The following is a 22,254-nucleotide window of genomic DNA, read 5'->3' as shown; positions in this document are numbered from 1 at the left end:
GATCTTGGCTTGGATTTTTATGTGTTTCTTAAACTAGGGTTGTACTAAAAGAGTGGCTGGGCGGTACAGAGAGGGGGTTTTCGTGGTGGAGATAAAAGAAGTGTTCAAAAGATGAACTATTTTCAAATGGGGTTGGGCTGAATTAAGGAGAAGATTGAGAAATGAGGGGCAATTCGATATTGAAAATTCAACAAATGAGAGAAATGGATTTTTGTATAAGAGTGAGAAAAGCATGGCTTTGTTTTCAAATACGGTTGGAACAAGCAAATTACTACTTTACCCTGGACTCTGTTAACGTTAACGATCTAGTCAAACGGTGGACGGTCAAAAAGGTGCAATACGAAGCGAGAATTAAACATTAGAGTGTGTTTTACCAAGAAAAATCGTTTAAGACCAAAACGCAAAAACACTCAAAATACTAGGGTGCAAAATATAATTTACTCAAAAAAAAATTCTCAGACGTTCGTACAATTTGTGGAGTTGGCCGTATCTTCTGCTGTGATTTTCTTCAACTTACTGATATTCTTATATATTTTTCTCACCATGTAGCTGGCGGAGCGATAAAGAACTACTAGAAAGGAAACAGCAATCATTCCTATCCATATATAAAGTCCCATAATTAGTGCAATAATTGTGGGGCTATCAGCTTCGACACTGGTGGCTTGAACTGCAATTACATAGGCGAAAGTCATCGATGAGAGAGTTAGCCAGACCGCAGCTCGAATAAGCCAAACATATAACTTCCTTTTAAGATTTGCGCCACTTACAAATAAAAAGATCACACTTAGAGCCGCCACAAATGAGATGGTATTGTATACCCAAAAACCATCACTCCTACCTGGTTCAAAGTAGGCCAGAAGAGAATGCCCCGGTTTAAGATCATAGATTTTCTTGCTAAGGGTAGAAGAAGGATCTGATATTTCTGCGGCATCCATTGCAGCCACACCGCCGGGAGGGTTAATAGCTGCTTGATAAGCCATCGCAGCCATTACAGATGCTGCTACAAGTAATGGCTCGTCTCTTTTTTCCTTTTTCTCTTGAAAGATGGTAAATTTTTTTACCATATTCCACAACTTTCCCGGCTTGCTATTGCTGCCGGTTGCTGCTTCAGCCACATTTACTACTTGGCCGCCTACCCCTAGGTTTAAAGGAGATCCCCTAGGTGTCCTACAAGATGCCTCCTGAATTTCTTTAGCCCTCAAAGTACCTGCTGAGGTAAGAAGCTCCTTAATTTCAATGGATTTCACATCCTTGGGCATCTGCTCAATTATGTCCAAAGCCGTGAGACCATTCTCATCTACTACATTAACATCCACTCCACTTCTACTCTTCACCAGAAATTTTACCATCTGGACATCACAAATTCAATTATAAGAAGTAAAATTATGTATTAACTGATCATCATATATAACATAAAATAAGAATTAATTAACATGGTAAATTTGTTACTACTGTTTCTTCTCAAAATAATCATTTAGAGATATTACCTGAGTCCGTCTCAGAGATGTTGCAAGTTGTAAAATAGTGTTTCCATTGTCATCTTTAATGTTTGACAAATCCTGGCTAGTTGATTCTAATATAAGAATGAGAATACTCAAACGATTATACGTAACACACAAGTGCAGTACTTTTCCAAGTTCTTGATCAACCAAATTAGATTCGACCTTTATCAACTCACTAACAGACTCATATTGACCATTCATTACAGCAAGATGGAGGGGGGTCCTTCCATCCTCATCAGGAACACTACATATCTTCTGATCATGCTCTAATAACAATAGTTTAACGATATCAGCATATCCGTTTGCAGATGCCAAATGAAGAGGAGAACGGCCTTGTGAATCTAACCTGCTACCGAAAGCAGGCATATAAGAAAGGAGAGACTTAGCAAATTCAAAATGGCCTAACATGGAAGCTAAGTGCAAGGATGTTTGGTTAAAACAAGAAGATACTGAGACTCGAGCAAGTGTGAGTTCATCTTCTCTCATCAGTGCCTCCAGCTTCTCTACGTCTCCTTTCAAACATGCAGCATACAGCTTCTCCTCCAGCACTTCAATATTCATGCCTTGTATATGTAATTAGATATGTTATATATAGAAGATGATATGAGTTGTGGGTACACTTAATGACAGTGCCTACAACTTCTCTTATAGCATTCTGATTTACTCTCTCTGTCTTGTGTCAGAGGTAGTTTGAATTTTTGACACAGTAGAAGTGTTTTGATTATAGAGTAAAATTTATTATTTTTAAAATTTTCTTTTATGAATTATGATAATTATTGTTATATAGTTAAAGCACTATAAAAAAAAGTCAAAAGACCTATAAACAGAACCGAAGGAGTTTGTAAAAATGTCGATAGCTTTCTTTAATCAGAATTATTGGTTTGAATTTTTCTTATGAATAAACAGTTTGATTTTAATGTTTGAATATTCTTCTAGAATTCACAATTGACTTCTGATAATTTCCTCGAAATAATGTCGCTGGAACCACTGTCGAAGCTGGCAGGTCTTAGAAATTAAATAAATTCAGTCATCACGTCATTTGTGGAAGATATGTTGTACAAATACTTAACTACGTGCAGAGGTAAACATGGTTTTACTAAAAAATTATATATATCCTGTATAGAATTAGACCAAGATTATTTAGATGGTTGGTCATTACGAGCAAAACTAATGTCATATGATGTTGCTCTTGACTGAAATGGTTCAGATTCGATATTTCTCAACTATAAAAAATAGAATAAATAATAAGGAAATATTGAGGAGTATAACATATATCAGTTACACGTCTTTTTTCGTATTTACATTATATAAAAATTGTAACCGCAAAAATATATGTACAATTAAAAATATCGGATTTAGTTAATTTTATTACATTCATCAATAACAATTTATTAGAACGGACACATTTTTTTATATATTATATATATATAAGATTTGATAAAATATTAATATTAACTAATATTAAATCTATAATTATATTAATTCTATATAATAGAATTCATGTCCCGGCCGGTTGTCTTGTGTACGCGATACGTCAAGACATTACCCTTCGACAGCGACCTGTAACGTGACGGAGGCGTGCGTATGCACATAAAGAACATGATAATATCATGCATATTCACATTGATAACATATTAGTACATGTTTACTCACACATTTTAGTAATTGTGCACTATACTTGTACGTGATATATATATTATTAAATCATCAAATAATCATTATTAAATTAATATGATATTTATATAAGTTGCTACAATTCAAGCAACCACAAAAATAACTTAAAATAACCCACAAAACAAAACAAAGGAAGTACACGTAACCTTTTTAGTCAGAATTACTTTTTTCTTATGAATAAACAGTTTAATTATATATGTGTTCAAGTATTCTTCTTGAATTCACACTTGACTTGTGATAATTTCCTCGAAACAATGTTGTATATAGGAACCATTAATGTTGAAAAGCTGGCAGGTCTTAGAAATTATACAAAATACAATTACATAAATTCAGTCATCACGTCAGTTGTGGAAGATATGTTGTACAAATATTTAACTATGTGCAGAGCTAGCTTAATATTGTTTTACCAAAAAAAATTATTCCTATATATATATATATATATAATTACTAGACCACGGCTATTATAAATCTTTGCACGAAATTATTATTATAACTTTAATATCAAAATTTATTAAGGATATTATTTATCAAATTTATTATCAAATACTTAATTTTTTTTAAATAACACAACAATTTTAAATATACGACCCTTTAACAAGCCTCAAGTCTTTCGGCAAATCGAATACTCTGTAACTACTATCGTTGCAACAACTTGAGAACGGATTCGATCAGTTAATAAACAGATACGGAACTTGAGCGGGTTATATATTTATTACATTCGTACATCTTTCTTTTTTTTGCTAATAATTGATATTTAAAATCTAAAATTATCAATATAATCAAACAATTATAGTTAAAGATTAAATTATCAATATAATCAAACAAATATAGTTAAAGATACCTATTTTAGCAAAAATGTATGTATAAATTTTTTTATTCTGATAATTTGTGGTAACACTCCTTCACTTCCTGTTAAGAACCAACGAAAAAGGCCGGTGAAATTGTTTAAGGTACCCATATTTTAATCAACCAATTTATACATAATCTAGATATATAGTACTTGCCTTGCGTTGCACATGATAATTTTTAACTGCAGAAGTGATTCAACACTTCAGCCTGTCTCATATTTATTATTTAAAATGTCTGCAGGGTCAACTCAAGATGCAAGGGTACGTGTAAGATTACGGACAACAATGTCTTAGGTTTACTTTTCTTTATTCTTCTCGAGGGTGTCTTAGGTTTACTTCTTTATTTTGGAATCGTTTTATTTAATTAAAAAAGTGCTTAATTATTATTTATAAATAAGAAAGTGATTATAAGTCAGAAGTAATTTTGCTTTTATGTGTTTGAATATATTTTTTTGGTGTTTACAAATTATCGGATATAAAAATTATTAATATAATAATGACTTATTATAAAATATCTTTTAAAGTAGTCTCCTATATATTTGTAAAATCGAATTTCAAAAATAAAAATAAGTCACTAAAATGTTAAGATTTTCAACTTATATTATGACTTATAAATCAAAAATTAATTTATAAATGTTATACAAATAATGATAATAATTACTTGTTACTTATACTTTTTAGAATGACACTCGGAATCTCTTTAGTTTGTTGTATTATAAGTTATGTGTTAACTTAGAGTATCTCCGAGGGATGCATCATATAAAGTCTAGCTTTCATGTTAGGTTTTAAAAGTATAGCTAATGATTGCAAAACAGAGTACTCCAACACAGTTAGCAATAATTTTAGATAACGTAAAACACGCACTTGAATATATATATAGGCCAACATTCCAGAGAGGGACTCCTTATATTATATAGAGTTACATAGTGCGCCACTATAAATCATCAATTTTATTATAAATTCTGTTATAAAATACATATAAAACGTGATTCTAATATAAAATACTATAAAATAAATCTATTTTAAGTAATTTAACACTTAAAATTTGATTAAAAAAATATATTTTCGAAACTGATTCTACAACAGAATAATTCTGGATGATTATTATTCTGTTATAGAATCATGTTGAGATATTGCATAATTTTAGATGATCTTTGGAATAAAAAAATTATATAACTTCGTTTTCGGTTTAATAATCAAAATTTGCAATTATATTTCATAAAAAATATAATAGAATATATATTATGTATATATTTATAATGGTGTGCTACGTAACTCCATATAAGAGGGTATGCTATGGAGTGCTACCCATATATATACTCCCTCCGTCCCAGTCAATAGTATACATTGGGGGACGGGGGCGCGGCACGGACTTTAATGCTTCAATATAATATAGTTATGTAAATTATTTTTAAGATTTTCTTTTTTTGTATAAAAGTATAACATTTATATTTTTATACAAAAAAAGAAAATCTGAAAAAAAAAGTTGTAAAACTATGTTTTATAAGAGCCTTAAAAAGCGTGTCGAGCAGTGAAAAAAAAACGTATACAATTGACTGGGACAGAGGGAGTATATATATATATAGTTGATTCCAATATTAGAATGAGACATCTAAACGATTATACACCACACAAGTGCAGCAGTACTTGTTCATGCGACTCAGACATAACTTTTATCAACTCACTAACAGCCTCTTGTTGAGCATTCATAACAGCCATATGGAGAGGGGTCCTTCCATCTCGGCCCATCTTCGGATCATAATATTGTTATAGCAGTTCAACAATTTCTGGGATATCCATTTGCAGATGCCAAATGAAGAATCTAACCTAACTTAAAAGGGATTTAGCAAATTCTAATAAGTGACCTAACTTAGGTTGACAAAATTATCGAATAAGTCAAATCACAAATTTACTAACACAATCCTCGTGCCTGGTTTTGATCATTATCCGTGGCTAGTATATGTACAGATTCTTCGATGAATTCAAAGATTCTAAAGGGTTGTTTGTGTTAGTTTAAATGAAGTGACTTCTTACTTAAATTAAAGACGTGGAGTAAAAGTGAGAGGTAGATATCTTAATAAAGTGTTTGAAAAAGAAGTAAAAGCTTTAAGAAAAAAGCGAGCATTCCCAACTTGTTAAAATTGCTTGTACTTTTTTACACAAACAGGTCAATTTTGTCAATAAAAGCAGAAGCCGCTTTGCTTCTGGTAAACAAACGGCCGCTAAATATGAAATCACACAAATTTATAATTAACATTGGGGCATTACACGGACGGTGAGTTTGTACATAAAAGAAATTGTAACAAAATACAGTACTTGGCAGGGAAAAGAAAGGACTTCGGCTAGGTTTGAGAGGTGACAGAGACCACATGAGTATTTCGCGATGCGAGGGGGACGGGGTCTCTGCTTGTATATGTCTTCTTCCTCGCATCACGCTTCCTCTTAGTTCGTCTCACAAAATAGCGAACGGCACGAAAGGTAACGACTGACATGGATAGGAGAATCAATCCCATCCAGGCGCACAGTCCGTAAAAGACCGCAAGAAGCGTTTTGTCATTTAAATCAACAGTACTTGGGGTGGTGGCAAGCACTGCACAGGCATAGGCCACACCCATTGCTGTGAGAGTAATCCACATGGCTCCCCGAATAAGCCAAATGAAGAGCTTCTGTTTCAGAGTTGCGCCACTTACATAAAGAAATATGATACCTAGAGCAGCCATGAACGAGATGGTATTCGATATCCAAAACGCGTTACTCAGTGAAGGATAGAAGTAGGCTAGAAGTGAAGCTGCCGGTTCAAGCCAAAAAACCTGCTCATAAGGGTCAGGAGCTGAAACTTCTGTAGCGTCCACTCCCGCGATTCCACCAGGAGGGTTAATAGCTGCTTGGTTAGACATGGCAGCTATTACGGTGGCTGCTAGAAGCACATACTCATCTCTTGCTTCAGATTTCTTTTGGAAGATGGTAAACGTTTTCCTCCTTTTCCACCACTTCTTTACCTGGTTGATTATGCCGTCATCATCATCATCAGCTGCTATGTTATCATCAGCTACTGTGCTAGTCATAGTGGCTGCGACATCCTCATTAACCATAGAAGGATTAGCTGAGATAAGAAGCTCCTTAATTTGCAGGGTTTTCAGATCTTTCGGCATCTTCTCTACTATGTCCAAAGCTGTGAGACCTTTTTTATTCGTTGCACTCACACTACGGGAAAACAGGACATAACCGACCGACAGAATCGGTCGGTTATGAAGAATATCGGTCGGTTATAAGCCTAAAACCGACCGATATGGCTGGTCGGTTAAACCCTGGTCGGTTACGTGAATTGGTCGGGTTTAACCCTTAAAACCGACCAAGCAAGTGGTCGGTTATGTGCCTTTTTGTTCCCAGAAAAGTGGCCCCACTTGATGCCACCTGTTACCACGTGGCAACATGTGTCACGCCACGTCAGAAGCGACTAGTAAAACCGACCGACATAAGTGGTCGGTTATGTGTTTTTTATCTGAGTTGACTTTGACACAAAACCGACCGTAGTCAACCTTCTGCCACGGTCGGTTATGTGCGGTCGGTTATGAGTCGGTCGGGTTTGTGGCAGTAGCCCATCCTGATTCACATAACCGACCGTCTCATAACCGACCGACTTATTATGAAGACGGTCGGTTTTCTGGGTTTTATGTAATGAGCACGGTCGGTTATAGTTGAATGCGGTCGGTTTTCTGGCATCAATATGGTAAAAAACGGTCGGTTTTGGTACCATTCGGTCGGTTTTGCTGGGTGCATTTTTAAAAAGATTGCAGCAGAATCTGCAGTTTCCAATCCATTCCAACCACAATCCAAACCAGAACCATACCAAAACCATACCAGCCACAATCCAAACAACAAAATTAAACGAAACCATTCTAAATAAACAAAATTAAACGAAATACCAACAACAAAATTAAACGAAACCATTCTAAATAAACCAAATCCAAACATTATAATTACAAATTCAAACATTCTAATTACAAATCCAAACATTCAAACAATTCAAAACACAAACATTCACCACAATCCAAATCCAACCATTGTCTTAATATATACCATCCGTTAAGATTAAATTATAAATTACACTAATCGGTCAAAGAAACATCGGATGATTCACCATCGCCTTCGCCACCATCTTCACCACCGCCTTCACCACCGCCTTCACCACCGCCTTCCCCACCACCTTCACCGCCGGCTTCGCCTTCACCCTCATCATCCGTGTTTCCATCCGTGTCCTCGTCCACATCCGTGTAATCTTTCTCTCCCTCTTGCGCAGTTGCCTACAAAAACATGTCAAACAATTAGAAATCCATTCATTTTTACATATCAACCAAAAACAAAAAACAAAGCATTAAGTCATAAGTGTATTACCATTTTAGCACGAGCATCCATTTTTTGGAGGACATCCTCGAGCAATGTCCCTACAATATGCACAACCTCGCCGCCAAGAAGGTTATTCCATTCCGCCCTCCGAGCCGGGTCAGCGGCTGGATCGGATGCCTCGAGGGCTGTGCGTGCAAAGGTTGTTATCTCCTCATCCGATAGGCGACGAGCAAATTGCAGAGGATTGGCACGGGTTTCATTGAGCACATTGCGGACAATCGGGAGGAAGATGGAATCGGGAACCACCGGATTTTGTGTTGGAGCGGATGAGGATGAGCCGGCGCCGCCACGGGTGGAATCCCTATAGCGCGTGGCTAGTGTTGGGATCAAATCACTAGCTCGAGCTTTGGGGAACCCCAGAACATAGTTCTTTTTTGGCCTCTCGCCTTGGGGAACCTCCATTGCTTCCATCCACCAATCCCAAGGCTCATCCCGCTCCCCCGTTTGAGTAACCTCCACCGGCATACGATCAAGAATGGAGGCATATCGTTCCTACACATTTATCACAATTGATTAGCATTCATGGTTATGATATAAACAATTAATTAAAGTGCTAAAATTAGAAGATATAAGCATTAATTAAACATATAAACATATTGACGTATTCATGGTTATCACAATTAATTAAAATGCTAAAATTAGAAGATTACCGCAATGCGCATAGCGGCGGGGGTAGTATATATCCGGCTCTCGGGAGTGGAGGTGATCCTAGTGTGGCATTCATCCCACACCTCAAGCTTTGTCGGACTTTTAGACAATTTCTTTTTCATGTTCTTTAATTATACCACAAAATAACTTATATTAGCATTTGCATTATCATATTATATATTATATAATTATAAGGTACTAACAAAATGTGTGTGGGTGTTTGCATATTAAAAATAGTACTACCTCGCGCACACGGTTGAAGGAGCGAGCACCCGCGCTATGCAACCTTTCCACGCGTTGCCGATTAGCAGCTCCAACTTCCGACCTATGCAAGTGGCCTTCATCCGTGTCCCAATACTTGAGAAGATCTTTCCAAAAAATGATATTCCAATATTCCGGTTTCAAAGCCAACTTCGAAACCCCTTCCTCCCTTGACTTCCTCTCGATCCTCCTCTTCAATTCATTCATGGTCCTTTTGATTGTGACCTTTATGTGATCTTCAATGATAGCTTTGGCTTGTGAACGGCTTTGACCTTTCAATTGCCTATAATATTTCTACATAATATCAACAAGTACAAGGATTAAAATTGAATAATCAAACCAATTACCAACAAAATCAATAACATATTATGTAAACAAAAATGTACTTACGAGAAACTCCTCAACCCTTAGACCGAGCCACTTTGGGTAAGCCGCGTCTATGTCACTAAACGTGTACTTACCCAAAGGCCATCTTGCCCGAATAATCGCAAGCAAAGTCTTTTTTGCCTCATTATCTTCAATACTATATAAGAACATTATAAATATTAACTCGTGAACAAATTAATATTAATAACTAACGCACACTACATATATTTAACACTAAAAACCATTACAAATCACTACAAAACACAACATATAAAACAATATACTTACTGTCCATCGGAGATATTGATCCGTCGAGGTCTTGTTGGTATCTTAGCTCCAAAAATGCCGCATGAATGTGACCGTGGCATCCTCACAACTCTTCTCGCCGGTTCCTCCTCCGCCTCCGCCTCCGCCTCCCTCGTGTTATGCTCCGATTCGGTTTCCGAATCCGTTGGCTCGTCACGCAACCCCGTCTTTCCCTTTCCTTTTCCCTTGCCTTTTCCCTTCGCCTTCTTTTTGTTTGTACTACTACCGACACTCTTTCCCTTGCCTTTGTCGGTGTCCTTGTCCGTTGCTTTCCGTTTTCTTGCCATGATATATATCGTCATTGAAATCATGACGACTATCATCACCCAACCAAAGAGCCCCTACAATACAATTCATTAAAATTAAGTTACAAAATATACAAATTATACAAAAACAAATTACACAAATTATACAAACACACACATTATACAAATTACACAAACTATACAAGCACATACAAACACACATTATACAAATTAGAGGCCAAAAATTATACAAACTATACAAATTATACTAAGACAAATTACAAAAATTATACAAACACACACATTATACAAATTACACAAACTATACAAGCACATACAAATACAAACACACATTATACAAATTGGAGGCCAAAAATTATACAAACTATACAAATTATACAAAAAGAAATTACAAAAATTATACAAACACACACATTATACAAATTACACAAACTATACAAACACATACAAATACCCCTTTGGTTCATCCGAAACGAAACTTGAAAAATTAAGAAAAAATTCACCCCACATATAACCGACCAACAAATTACACATAACCGACGAACAAATTGCATGCAAAATTTCTCATACACGTATATGCTAATTAACACATACAAACATACTCACATACACAAATACATACACATTAACAGAAATTAACACAAACTTATACATATACACACATATATATACAGATTCACACATACAACCAACATATACAAACTAAAAATTGAAAATTTTAAAAAGCGAAATAGAATCGAGCATACCCCTTTGGGTTCATCCGAAGCAAAACTGAAACGAGAAGGGGCTTTCTTCTTCCTAGCATAACGAGCCCTCCTTTGAGAACCAAGCACAAATGGGCAGCACAAATCGAGAACCAAAATCAACAATTGAAGAAGAGCAGCAGCAGTTGAAGTAGAGAGAGCCATTTGCAGAGAGATTGAGAGAGATTGAGATTGATTGAGAGAGAGGAAGTTGAGAGCGAGAGAGATTGAGAGAGATTGAGCGAGAGAGATTGAGAGGGTTGAGAGCGAGAGAGATTGAGAGAGATTGAGAGTTGAGAGGAGATGAGAGGTTAAAGAAATATAAGGCAATAATATAAGTAACGGCTGTCTTTTTTTATTTATACAGGGCATAAAACCGACCGACTGTGCGGTCGGTTATGTCATTGAATATACCTAAACGCCGTCGTTTAACTAAGGCGCGTCTTTTAATTTTTCGCGAAAAATTGGGCGCAAAAAAATAAGCGGTCGGTTTTAGCAAAAATCGGTCGGTTTTAAGAAACCCTAAATTTAGGGTTTTATTATTAAACCCTAAATTTAGGGTTTTATTTAATTAAATAAAAACCATAACTTTTAATATTTTAATATTAAAAATATTAGGATGCTATTATATATTAATAGCTAGTATTATTTAATAATATTTTAATTTTAAATCAAAAGTAATATTACTATATATTAGCAACTAATATATTTATTATATTCATAAACTCTATAATTATTCATATTTAAAGTAATATAATATTTTAATTTTCATATTTATCATATGTACTTCGATTAAGAAATATATATGCGTATTTCAAAAATGCAATCAATGTTCGATATTGCAGTGGATTAATCGGGGATTACTCGGTTAAATCGGCGATTTTTAATTACAACACTGCTTATGACATATATCAGTTAGGAACACGACATAGATCGGAATAATCTTAATTTCTAGGCACGTGAAGTAAATAGGAAACAAAAGTTAAAATAATATATATTAAAAATGAGCCAATAATATATAAACACGTTGTATTGAATAGTATTGAGTCAGCGTACGATCTGCTTTGAATACTGTCAAAGAGGATGGGAGGAACAATGTTTACTTGTCACCGTGAGGAAAGGAGGAAACAAGAGTTATGTTCCACACCTTTCTCTCCGAACACTTCACTTGTAACCATACGTGTATCAGTCATGCAGAGATGATGAAGACTGAAGTGACTATATATATATTTATATTCAGAATATATTTTATATAAATATTACATGTAAAATAATATATATATATATATATATTTATATAATATATATATTTGTTTATATTATAATTATATATATATAAATAATAAATAATATATAGACATTGACTGACTTTTACTTAAAACCGACCGAAGTCAAAGGGGAAAACGGTCGGTTTTACATGAGTGCGGTCGGTTATAGGTAAAGACGGTCGGTTTTCTGGAGAAGCTCGGTCGGTTTTACTTGAGTACGGTCGGTTTTCTGGGACATTATATTTATTATAATATATATATATTATGACAAATTAAATATGAAAACTTTGACTGAGTTTTACGCAAAACCGACCGAGGTCAAATCCTGCCACGGTCGGTTATAAGTGGTCGGTTATGAGCCGGTCGGGTTTGTGGCAGTAGGTCACCCTGATTCACATAACCGACCGTCTCATAACCGACCGAATTCTGTTGAAGACGGTCGGTTTTCTGGGTTTTATGTGATGAGAACGGTCGGTTATAGTCGAATGTGGTCGGTTTTCTGGCATCAATATGGTAAAAAGTGGTCGGTTTTGTGACCATTCGGTCGGTTTTGCTGGTGAAATTTTAAAAAAATTGCAGCAAAATCTGCAGTTTCCAATCAAACAATCAAACCAACAACAAAATCAAACCAAACAATCAAAACCAAGCATCCTCAACAACCAAACATCACAAAATACCAACAACAAATTTACACCATTGTATATCATTACACCATTATAAATCATTACACAAAATTAAACATCATTGAAAGTCATCAAAACCGTCATCATCTTCATCATCTTCCTCTTCTTCATTATTATCATCTTCCTCTTCTTCATTGTGTTCAACATCATCATCATCTTCTTGATTTTCATCATCTCGCAATTCGTCTTCTTCATCATCATCATCATCTTGATTTTCATGCCGAATAAATGGTATTTGTCCATATTGTGCAAAATCAACAAATAATGAAAATGAGCTAGCGGCATTAGATCTATCTTCTTGAAAAGCATCCTCTATATCGTTTTGCACAATAATTGACTCATCAATCGGACGACTTTTAGATTTGACCACCGTATATATTTTGCTTCGTGGATCCAATACGCTAGGAGCGTAATATACTTGAGAGGCTTGACTAGCTAAAATAAAAACTTCGTTAGATCTCAATCTTGAAGTTATATCAACCGTCACCACTCGATTCTTATCGATCCTCACACCATTTCCGAGACTATCAAACCAAATACATTTGAACAAATATACGTGATTGCATCCTTGATAAATAAGTCTCACAATTTCTATTAGTTGACCATAATAATCAAGATTATTTTCGTGCAAAGTTCCCTTAACAACAACACCGGAACCGGATGCGGATGATGTTGAAAATTTATATCCATTAACTTGACAAGTTTCAAAAGTCATGACCTTTAATGCCGGTCCTTCTAGTAAGTCCATGAAACGAGGTCCGTCTATCTCGTCTTTCTCAACCTTTTTCTTAAACCAAGCTTTGAATCGAGTTTTCACAATATGATCTAATTGTTGTGGCGTTGTCTCAGGACGTTGTCTCATAACTCGATCTTGGTACCTCCTACAATAATGCATAAATGTCAGTAACATGAATTTATCATAAAATGTATCGACATCTTCACAAAAATTTATTATAAAATACCATACCTTAGATAAGGTTGAACTTCAGGAGAGTTTAGAAGAACATATTCATCAGCTAATAATTGCTCATCATCATTCAAATATCGACTTCGTTCTTTTCCAAGAGAATCACATGGATATTTAAAAACTTCTAATTTGTCGGTCTTTTGTACATCAAACAAAACTTCATTACGACTTAATTTATTGTGAATCGAGTCGGATGCAAAGTAAAACGCACAAATATTGACAATCTCCTCCTCCATATATCGTTCGGCAATGGAACCCTCAACTCTTGCTTTATTGCCGACCTTTTGTTTTAGTTTCCCCAATAAACGCTCAATTGGATACATCCAATGCCAGTAAGCAGGTCCAGCAAGTCTAATTTCTTCCGCCAAATGCACAACCAAGTGTTCCATCGAATCAAACCAACTTTGAGGAAAAATTGTTTCTAACAAACACAATGCTTTCACAACTGATTTTTCCATTATTTCCAAATCGGTTTTTGTAACCGTGGATGAGCACAAATCTTGAAAAAAATTTGCAATTGCCGTGATGGCATCCGCAATAGGCGCCGGTAAAAGCTCACGAATTGCAAGAGGCAATAATTTTTGAAGAAATATATGACAATCATGCGATTTGAATCCATAAAATGTACACTCCTCAACATTACAACAACGAGATATATTTGAGGAATAACCGTCTGGAAGTTTCAGTGAACTAATCCATTCACACAAAAGTTTACGTTGTTTTCTTGTAATGGAAAAAGGTGCTTTGGGTGACTTGCCATTTTCATCAATCCACAAATGAGGTAACACACCAAAGTGCTTGCAATCCGCTCTTGCTTTTTTGTGATCCTTTGACTTCTTCGCATTCACAATAGTAAAAAATAGGTTCTCAAAAACATTTTTTTCCGTATGCATGATATCAATTGAATATCGTAAACTATGTGAAGACCAATAAGGGAGTTCATAAAAAATTGGAACATGAGTCCAATGATGCTCTTCCCCATATCCAATACTCCTCGCCTTTGTATTAGTCTTTCCGGGTGGTGGAAAAACTAAACCGTCAAGCAACTCCTTTACACCCTCCCCGGACAAACGACCACGAAACACTCTTCTTTCCGCATTATCAAACAAATTACTTTTCCGACGTAGTGGATCATTCGGTTCAAGGAATATTCGGTTCGTGCCATAGAAACTACATTTACCACAATGTTTTAATTGAAACCCTTGCACACTTCCAAGACACACTTGACATCCTAATTTTCCTTTACCCGACCATCCACTTATCATACTCATAGCGGGATAATCACTAATTGTCCACATAAGAGCCGCTCTCATTGTAAAATTTTGTTTCAAAGATTGATCATATGTTTCAATTCCTGTATTCCACAATATCTTCAATTCATCAATGAGAGGCCTTAGACAAACGTTAATATCTTTGCCAATGCTATTCGGACCCGGCACTATATCGGTCATAAACATATAGGGTTTTTTCATGCACATTGATGGCGGAAGATTGTAGACAACTACTACTATGGGCCACACACTATATGTTTTTTTCCCGGTAGGGCCAAATGGGTTGAAACCGTCGGTTGCAAGGCCAAGCCTTATATTACGAATTTCTTGAGCAAATGATGGATATCGACGATCAAAATTTTTCCACTCTTCTCCGTCCGCGGGATGACTAATTTCTCCATCTTTGACATCTCGATTCTTGTACCATCTCATATGGTCGGATGTATGTTTTGACATATACAAGCGTTGTAGTCGAGGAATCAAAGGAAAATGTCTCAATATTTTTTTTGGTATTTTTTTACCATCTTTCCTCAAAACATCCCGATAACGATCTTGACCACATATATCACACACAACTTTATCCTTGTCATCTCCATAAAATAACATACAATCATTCTCACATAAATCAATCTTTTGATATTCAACCCTCAAACCCTTCATTATCTTCTTCATTTCATAATAAGTTTGGGGCAACGTGTGTTTTTTTGGTAATACATCCGCAAAAAGTGTAAGCAAACTATCAAAAGCCTTATTACTACAATGTGAGATATTCTTGAATTCTAACAATTTTGTGGTAAAGCTTAATCTTGTATACTTCGTATTACCGGGATAAATAGGTGCTCCATTTTCAACAATCACCTCATACAATTTTCTTGCACTATCATTTGGAACTTCTTCTACATTCCTAGTTCCCGTATCCACGTTGTTATAAAATTCGGAATTTTCACCGGCAAAATCATGTAGCATCGCATTCAAATCTACCGGTTGTTCTACCCTCGTAGGTTCCCGAACACAATAACGATTATGCGATGTTCGACTACGTTTTCTTCCTCTTTCTTCACCATGTGATGTCCAAACGGTATAACCCTCAAGCATCCCCTTAGCAAGTAAATGGAATCTAACATCATCGATACTTAACCAATTCAAATTCCTACAACGTTTACAAGGACACTTCATTGTACCATCTTCTCCCATTCCATTTTCACTTGCAAATTTTAAAAAAGTTTCTACACCATTCCTATATTCCGGAGTTAACGAAATTTTATCACTTTGCACTTGATTACTAATCCAACTTCGATCCAAGTTTGTCATCTACACACACATTTAACACACATTTAACACACACATTTAACACACACATACATTTAACACACACATACATTTAACACACACATACATTCAATACACACATACATTCAATACACAAATGTAATAACACATACATTTAACAAATAATTTGACATGAATTTCATACATTCAATACAAGCATTCAATACACACACACACATTTAATATAACAAACACATTTAACACACCCACCACACACACATTTAATGCAAAGAAATGAAAATCACTTACTTGAAATGTTTGCAAGCAATAATTCTTCCCCACTTTAGCTCCTTTCTTCTCCTTTGATTTTTATTTCAAGTGAATGGGAGCTCACTACTAGCTAAAAAGTGATATAAAAGCTGCAGGTTAAAACCGACCGACTAATCGGTCGGTTTTAGTACCAAACAAAAAAAACGACGTCGTTTTATGGGGCTGACGCACAGATATTTTTATTTAAATTAATTTTTAATTATTTTTTCGCGGAACACAAAACCGACCACAAGGAACGGTCGGTTATAACAGTGCCATGTCATACATATAACCGACCGTTGCCGACGGTCGGTTTTATTTGTTGCCACGTCACCCAGGTCGACGCCGTTTTGTGATTTCGACGGGTTAAAACCGACCACGCGACCGTCGGTCGGTTTTATATGCGGCGGTCGGTTTTGTGCGGTCGGTTTTGACCTGTTTTCTTGTAGTGTCACATCCACTTTATATCTACTCTGGACCAGGTATTTTATTATCTGAGAGCATAGAAATTGTAAAATATAAGAGCAAGTGCAACAGTGTACAAGTTTAAGCCTTAAATATGATATAAAAAATTATGTGCTAGTTTACAAACTTCAACTTCAACAAATGTGTCTTATTCTCATCATATGTTTAATATTTTATTATTAAAAATTCTCTCTCATCATCAAAGCAAAATATAAAGAAAAGAGAGAAAGGTTGTCCTAGTAATATAAGGCATCACTAGGACATTGTTAGATCAATCTTTTCCCGGCAAATGCCATAGATTATAACTTAGGACGATATAAGGCATCGGTTAAACTTGCTCTAAATATATATAATATCGTGTCGATTATTTTTGAAGAGTAGAAGCTACCTGCATCCGTTTCAAGGCTGCTGCAGTGTGTAAAATAGTGTCACCATTGCCATCTTTCATATTCGACAAATCCGGCTCCTTCGATTCTACTAAACCAATAAGAAGATTCAAACGGTTATACAGAACACACAAGTGAAATACCGTCTCCTCTTCTTCATCAATCGACTCAGAGTTGACTTTCATCAACTCAGTAACAGCCTCATATTGACCATTCATCACAGCCAAATGGAGAGGAGTCCTTCCATCCTCATCACGAACTCGGCACATTTCCTGATCATACTCCAACAACAGTTTAACGATATTCGCATATCCATTAGCAGATGCCACATGAAGAGGAGAACGATCTTGCGAATCTAACCTACTTGCAAAGTCAGGCTTATAAGAAAGAAGAGCTTTAGCAAATTCAAAGTGACCTAACATGGAAGCTAAATGCAACGGTGTTTCATTAAAACAAGAAGATACTGAGACTCGAGCAAGAATGAGTCCATCTTCTCTCATCAACTCCTTCAACATCTCCACGTCTCCTTCCAAACATGCATGGTATAGCTTCTTTTCCATCACTTCAATTAACTGTATACAACAAAACAAAGTTTAGATCGAAGATCAACGATTAAAATCGATTAAACTTAATTAGCGATAAATAAACAAAAATAGGAAACAATAATCTTAAATTTGGAACCGATTTATTGCTACCTGTTGGTGGAGAGCCTAGGCACTTTACCCGTTGAAGCTAAATTTCTAATGCCTTTCTACTAGAGGTGGCAATATGGATGCAAAACCATTAAACCAATCCAAACCAAACCAAAATTGTGAATTTGGATCCATTTGAAATCACATTTAGAAAAATGGATTTGGTTTGGTTTTTAGTCTCACATTTCTCACAAAATATGGTTCTAACCACATTTAGTCTCACTTTTAAGATTTTTTATAACTCTCCACACACACTATTATGTTCCTTTTCTTTTCTTTTTTTCTTTTTGCTAATTATCACACATGCACATCCCATGATTCGAACTCATGACCTTACTTGGAGAAGCCAAGAGCTTAAACCACTCCATCAACTCACACACTCACACATACTTTTGTTATATTTAGTATTCATTATATTGTGATTTGAGTGTATTAACTTTTGTTCATTATATAAAATTTATTTTTACTTACTAAACTAGTTACCCATAATTCAAACTAAAACCATAACCACATTTATTAATATATGGTTTGGAAATGGTTTTGGTTCATCTATCCAAACCAAATCCATTTTATAAGAACCAAAACCAAACCAAAACCACATTTTGCCACCTCTACTTTCTACGTATTTTGGCGGCATATATATAGGGGCACTAGAATGAAAGTTAAGTAATTAGTTAATATTATGTTAATAATGTCCTAGTCTAGTGAACATCAGATATGAGATAAGGGAAGTGTCCAAATGAAATTTGTTAAACTATACTCGCTCACACACTCATCTTTCACACCCTCATCTTTTTTCTTATGAAATAAAAATTTATTTGTGAAAAGCTTGATAAAAATATATTTTTCCGAGAATGAACACTTCGTGGATACATCAAATACCTCTTGGTATTTACATCTAAGAGAGAGATATAAAGCATATATCTTTTGCATTAAAGCATTTGGAGATTCTGAATAGCTTTATCAAGATCAGAAGCAAATTGTGCAGTTAAATATTTATTTTCAGAAAAGTTATATCTATATACTTTTAACATATTTATATTCATATTTTGTTAATATACCAAACAAATATGTGCTATTTAATTATTATGGAGATTAAAATTACATGGATTAACTAAATAAAGTTAAGTATATTAGAAAATAGATATTTAGTTTTAAAACATACTTACCTTGCACTATCATATGTCTTTATTGTTATTTTGGTTATATCTATAGAAATAATTGATACACTATAATGGAAGCAAGACTTATGTCTTTAATGTTGAATTAAATGAGAAATTAATTATGATAAAATTATGTTTTTATTTATATTTTATTATATTATTAACAGTCTAGATTATCAGACGTGCAAAAAGCAAAGGTTGTGGGTTTGAGAGAAAAGAATATTCATACAAGAGATTTTAGGTATGAAAATTCACATCAAATATAAAAATATGTTAACATTTTATCATCCATATTATGTCTAGTATATTAAATAAATATGTATTATTTTATAATTACATATGTTTCCTTAGTATCTTGATTAATGAAGAAACTAAACTTTAGTTTTAATAAAACTCTGCTTATATAATCATCATAATTTTATCAATAATTGTGAGTGCATATATATAAAATTTTGTTTTTCAAAAGTCTACTCGTATATAACATCAAAAGCATGCATGTTTTGCTTTAGCAATTTAAAAGGGTTTATATTATTAATTAAACTTTAAGGCGACGAAGACGTCGCATACTTCATGCAAGCGCATGTTTTCAACGTCATGGATGTGAGGTAGCGAGGATGAAATACGGCCAACATAGGTCAACTTCGATGGCAATAAAGAGACCTTCGTGGAAAGAAGGAATCTTCTACCCGGATCCTTTGTACGTTATACAAAAAATTGATGGTACAATATATTTTAAATTTAATATGTTGAATAATTTGAATCTTTTATCGATATTATAAGGGCTGTTTGGGTTAGTTTTAAAAAAGTGAAGTGGAGTGGAAATGAAAATGAAATAAGTTAATAAAATCTCTGAAAAAGAATTGAAAGCTATATAATATAATATCACTTTTATTTCAATTGTATTTAAACATATAATTAATATATTTGATAATTTTAAGTATATACTCCTTCCGTCCCCCTCAATTGTTTTACATTGTGCGACGGAACGGCACGCATTTTGATGTTAATATAGTTTCATAAATTATTTTGAATTTTTTTTCTTCTAAATAAATATGTACTATTTAAATTTTTCTAAAAAAAATTCAAAAATTTTGTGAAATATATTTTATATGCGTCCTAAAATGTGAGGTAATGGAAAAACGTGTAAAGAATTGAGAGAGAATATAAGATAAATGATTGGACCTCTGCCATTTATTAAAGTAGTAGTAATATCATATGACTAATAGTAACATGTGGGGCGAGGCTGGTGCCACACAATTCTCTGTCAAAGTTCATCCACCAGAAATGACGTGCAAGTGTAAACTCTCCACATTCTCCCTCTCTGAAGATTGTTTCATTGTTATGCTAACAAAATATCATAAATAAGGTGGGCTAAAAATATATGTGAGCCCTTTTTCCTCATTTTCACTCCAGCAGTAAAAACACCTCTTACATTTAGATGAGACCTGTTCATCTAAACTTAAACTTGGTTTCAGTTGAAATGTTAATCAAACAGTGTAAAAATTGCAGATACTGCAGGGACCTGATCCAAAATTTTTTTCCTGTTACTCCAGTATAATTTATACTGGTGATGTCACTTTTGCGTGGTTCGATGCATCACTTGGACCTCCGCTGCCGGAAGTCCTTGCCCGCCGCCATGATTTATCAAAAATTCCCACCCGCCCTTAGTTATTAGGGTTCTGAAAAAATATTCAAAAATATCATGTGTTATGTAATACAAAATGAATAAAGGCAAAGTTTCTAATTTTCTGTACTTTCGCAAATTATAAGATAGGAGCGAGAGTTCTGATTGACTCTTGTCAACATGATTAACAAATTGATTAGCAGGTATGATTAAGTTTCCCCACACAAGCAGATCATTGATTAATCAGTTACGAACAGTTGTTCACAAGCTCGGAGCCTAAAACAGTTAAGTAAATCTGATCATGAGATTTCAGTCTAGTTAACAGGAATGAGATTAATGAAATACTAATATATTTTTATATCAAAACGATATTCTCATTCTCATCAACCGGATTAGCTTAGAGCAAATCCAACAATGTTCTAGGAAGTGCCTTAAAAATATAATAAAAAATAGTGTCATGATGATTTAGGACATCTTTTTGATACATAAACTGCAACAATATGCCTATAATTGTGTCTTATTATTAAAATAATAATTTATTTGAATTAGTATCGGAGGGAAGTGAAAAAGTAAGAGGAGAGAGATTCATTGAAATGGAGGGAATTTAATATTTTATTGTGAAAATTGGTTTAGGACATGCTTAGTAGTGCATGCCTCAAAAACGAGGCACTTGTTGGATGTCCTAATGGTTCACCACTAGGACATTGTTGGAGCACACATTTAATCCAAATGCCTTAAATTTTAACTCAAGACACCAATTTAGGACATTGTTGGACTCGCTCTTAATTAAGTTTGAATCATCTTTTACAAGCATGGAGCTTAATTAGGATCACAATTTAGCTAACAATAGTCTCACAAGCCCCCATCAACAATTTAAGATCATATAGTACATATATAGCTTAATATTGCTTTGGCAATCAAGCTTGAAAATGGTACCAAACATGAGATACACATAGTAGGTGTTTGGGACATCAACTTACGGGCTCAAAAGTTATATAAGCCCACTTCACTTAAAAATCATCCGTTTGGCAACATTGTATAAGCACTTAATTTTTGCTGAAGAGAGCCCAAAAAAAAAGCTAGTGAACCTAGCTTATTTTGGGCTCCAACTTATTACAACACAAAACCAACCCTGT

At 34.6% G+C, this 22,254-nt stretch overlaps 3 protein-coding genes across 5 annotated transcripts; all 3 read right to left on the bottom strand.

The window, feature by feature from the left end:
- Positions 1-455: 455 nt before the first annotated feature.
- On the bottom strand, positions 456-2,063 carry LOC108212929 (ankyrin repeat-containing protein NPR4-like). The gene is made up of 2 exons (XM_017384641.1): positions 1,488-2,063; positions 456-1,349 (listed from the first exon to the last, which is right to left on the bottom strand). Exons 1-2 carry the CDS (start codon positions 2,061-2,063, stop codon positions 456-458), a joined length of 1,470 nt encoding a protein of 489 aa, XP_017240130.1.
- A 4,303-nt stretch (positions 2,064-6,366) lies between these two features.
- Positions 6,367-7,176, bottom strand: LOC135151592 (uncharacterized). The gene has a single exon (XM_064090183.1). The coding sequence runs from the start codon at positions 7,174-7,176 to the stop codon at positions 6,367-6,369; it is 810 nt and encodes a 269-aa protein (XP_063946253.1).
- Positions 7,177-7,863: 687 nt separating this feature from the next.
- On the bottom strand, positions 7,864-18,997 carry LOC108212928 (uncharacterized). 3 transcript variants are annotated; one of them, XM_064090241.1, is made up of 8 exons: positions 18,335-18,997; positions 17,642-18,211; positions 9,995-10,353; positions 9,731-9,863; positions 9,323-9,634; positions 9,082-9,204; positions 8,420-8,923; positions 7,864-8,328 (listed from the first exon to the last, which is right to left on the bottom strand). In XM_064090241.1, the coding sequence occupies exons 2-8, from the start codon at positions 18,197-18,199 to the stop codon at positions 8,134-8,136; spliced, it is 2,184 nt and encodes a 727-aa protein (XP_063946311.1). In that variant the 5' UTR covers positions 18,200-18,211; positions 18,335-18,997; the 3' UTR covers positions 7,864-8,133. The 3 variants fall into 3 exon arrangements, with proteins under 3 accessions (XP_063946311.1, XP_063946312.1, XP_063946310.1); XM_064090242.1 differs by lacking the exons at positions 17,642-18,211; positions 18,335-18,997 and adding an exon at positions 11,025-11,527; XM_064090240.1 differs by lacking the exons at positions 7,864-8,328; positions 8,420-8,923; positions 9,082-9,204; ... (2 more) ...; positions 9,995-10,353; positions 18,335-18,997 and adding an exon at positions 12,468-17,282 and having other exon boundaries at positions 17,642-17,774.
- Positions 18,998-22,254: the final 3,257 nt, after the last annotated feature.

The sequence above is a fragment of the Daucus carota genome, chromosome 3 (assembly GCF_001625215.2).
Source record: "Daucus carota subsp. sativus chromosome 3, DH1 v3.0, whole genome shotgun sequence".
NCBI classification, from domain to species: domain Eukaryota; kingdom Viridiplantae; phylum Streptophyta; class Magnoliopsida; order Apiales; family Apiaceae; genus Daucus; species Daucus carota.
This window is presented reverse-complemented; position numbering and strand designations above follow the sequence as displayed.

Bases quoted from the DNA above. Each gene is read 5' to 3' on its own strand.
- LOC108212929 (XM_017384641.1), bottom strand. From the start codon at position 2,063: ATGAATATTGAAGTGCTGGAGGAGAAGCTGTATGCTGCATGTTTGAAA. The intron at 1,350-1,487 runs GTAATATCTCTA...TGTGATGTCCAG, and splicing joins CATCTCTGAGACGGACTCAG to ATGGTAAAATTTCTGGTGAA.
- LOC135151592 (XM_064090183.1), bottom strand. From the start codon at position 7,176: ATGCCGAAAGATCTGAAAACCCTGCAAATTAAGGAGCTTCTTATCTCA.
- LOC108212928 (XM_064090240.1), bottom strand. From the start codon at position 16,521: ATGACAAACTTGGATCGAAGTTGGATTAGTAATCAAGTGCAAAGTGAT.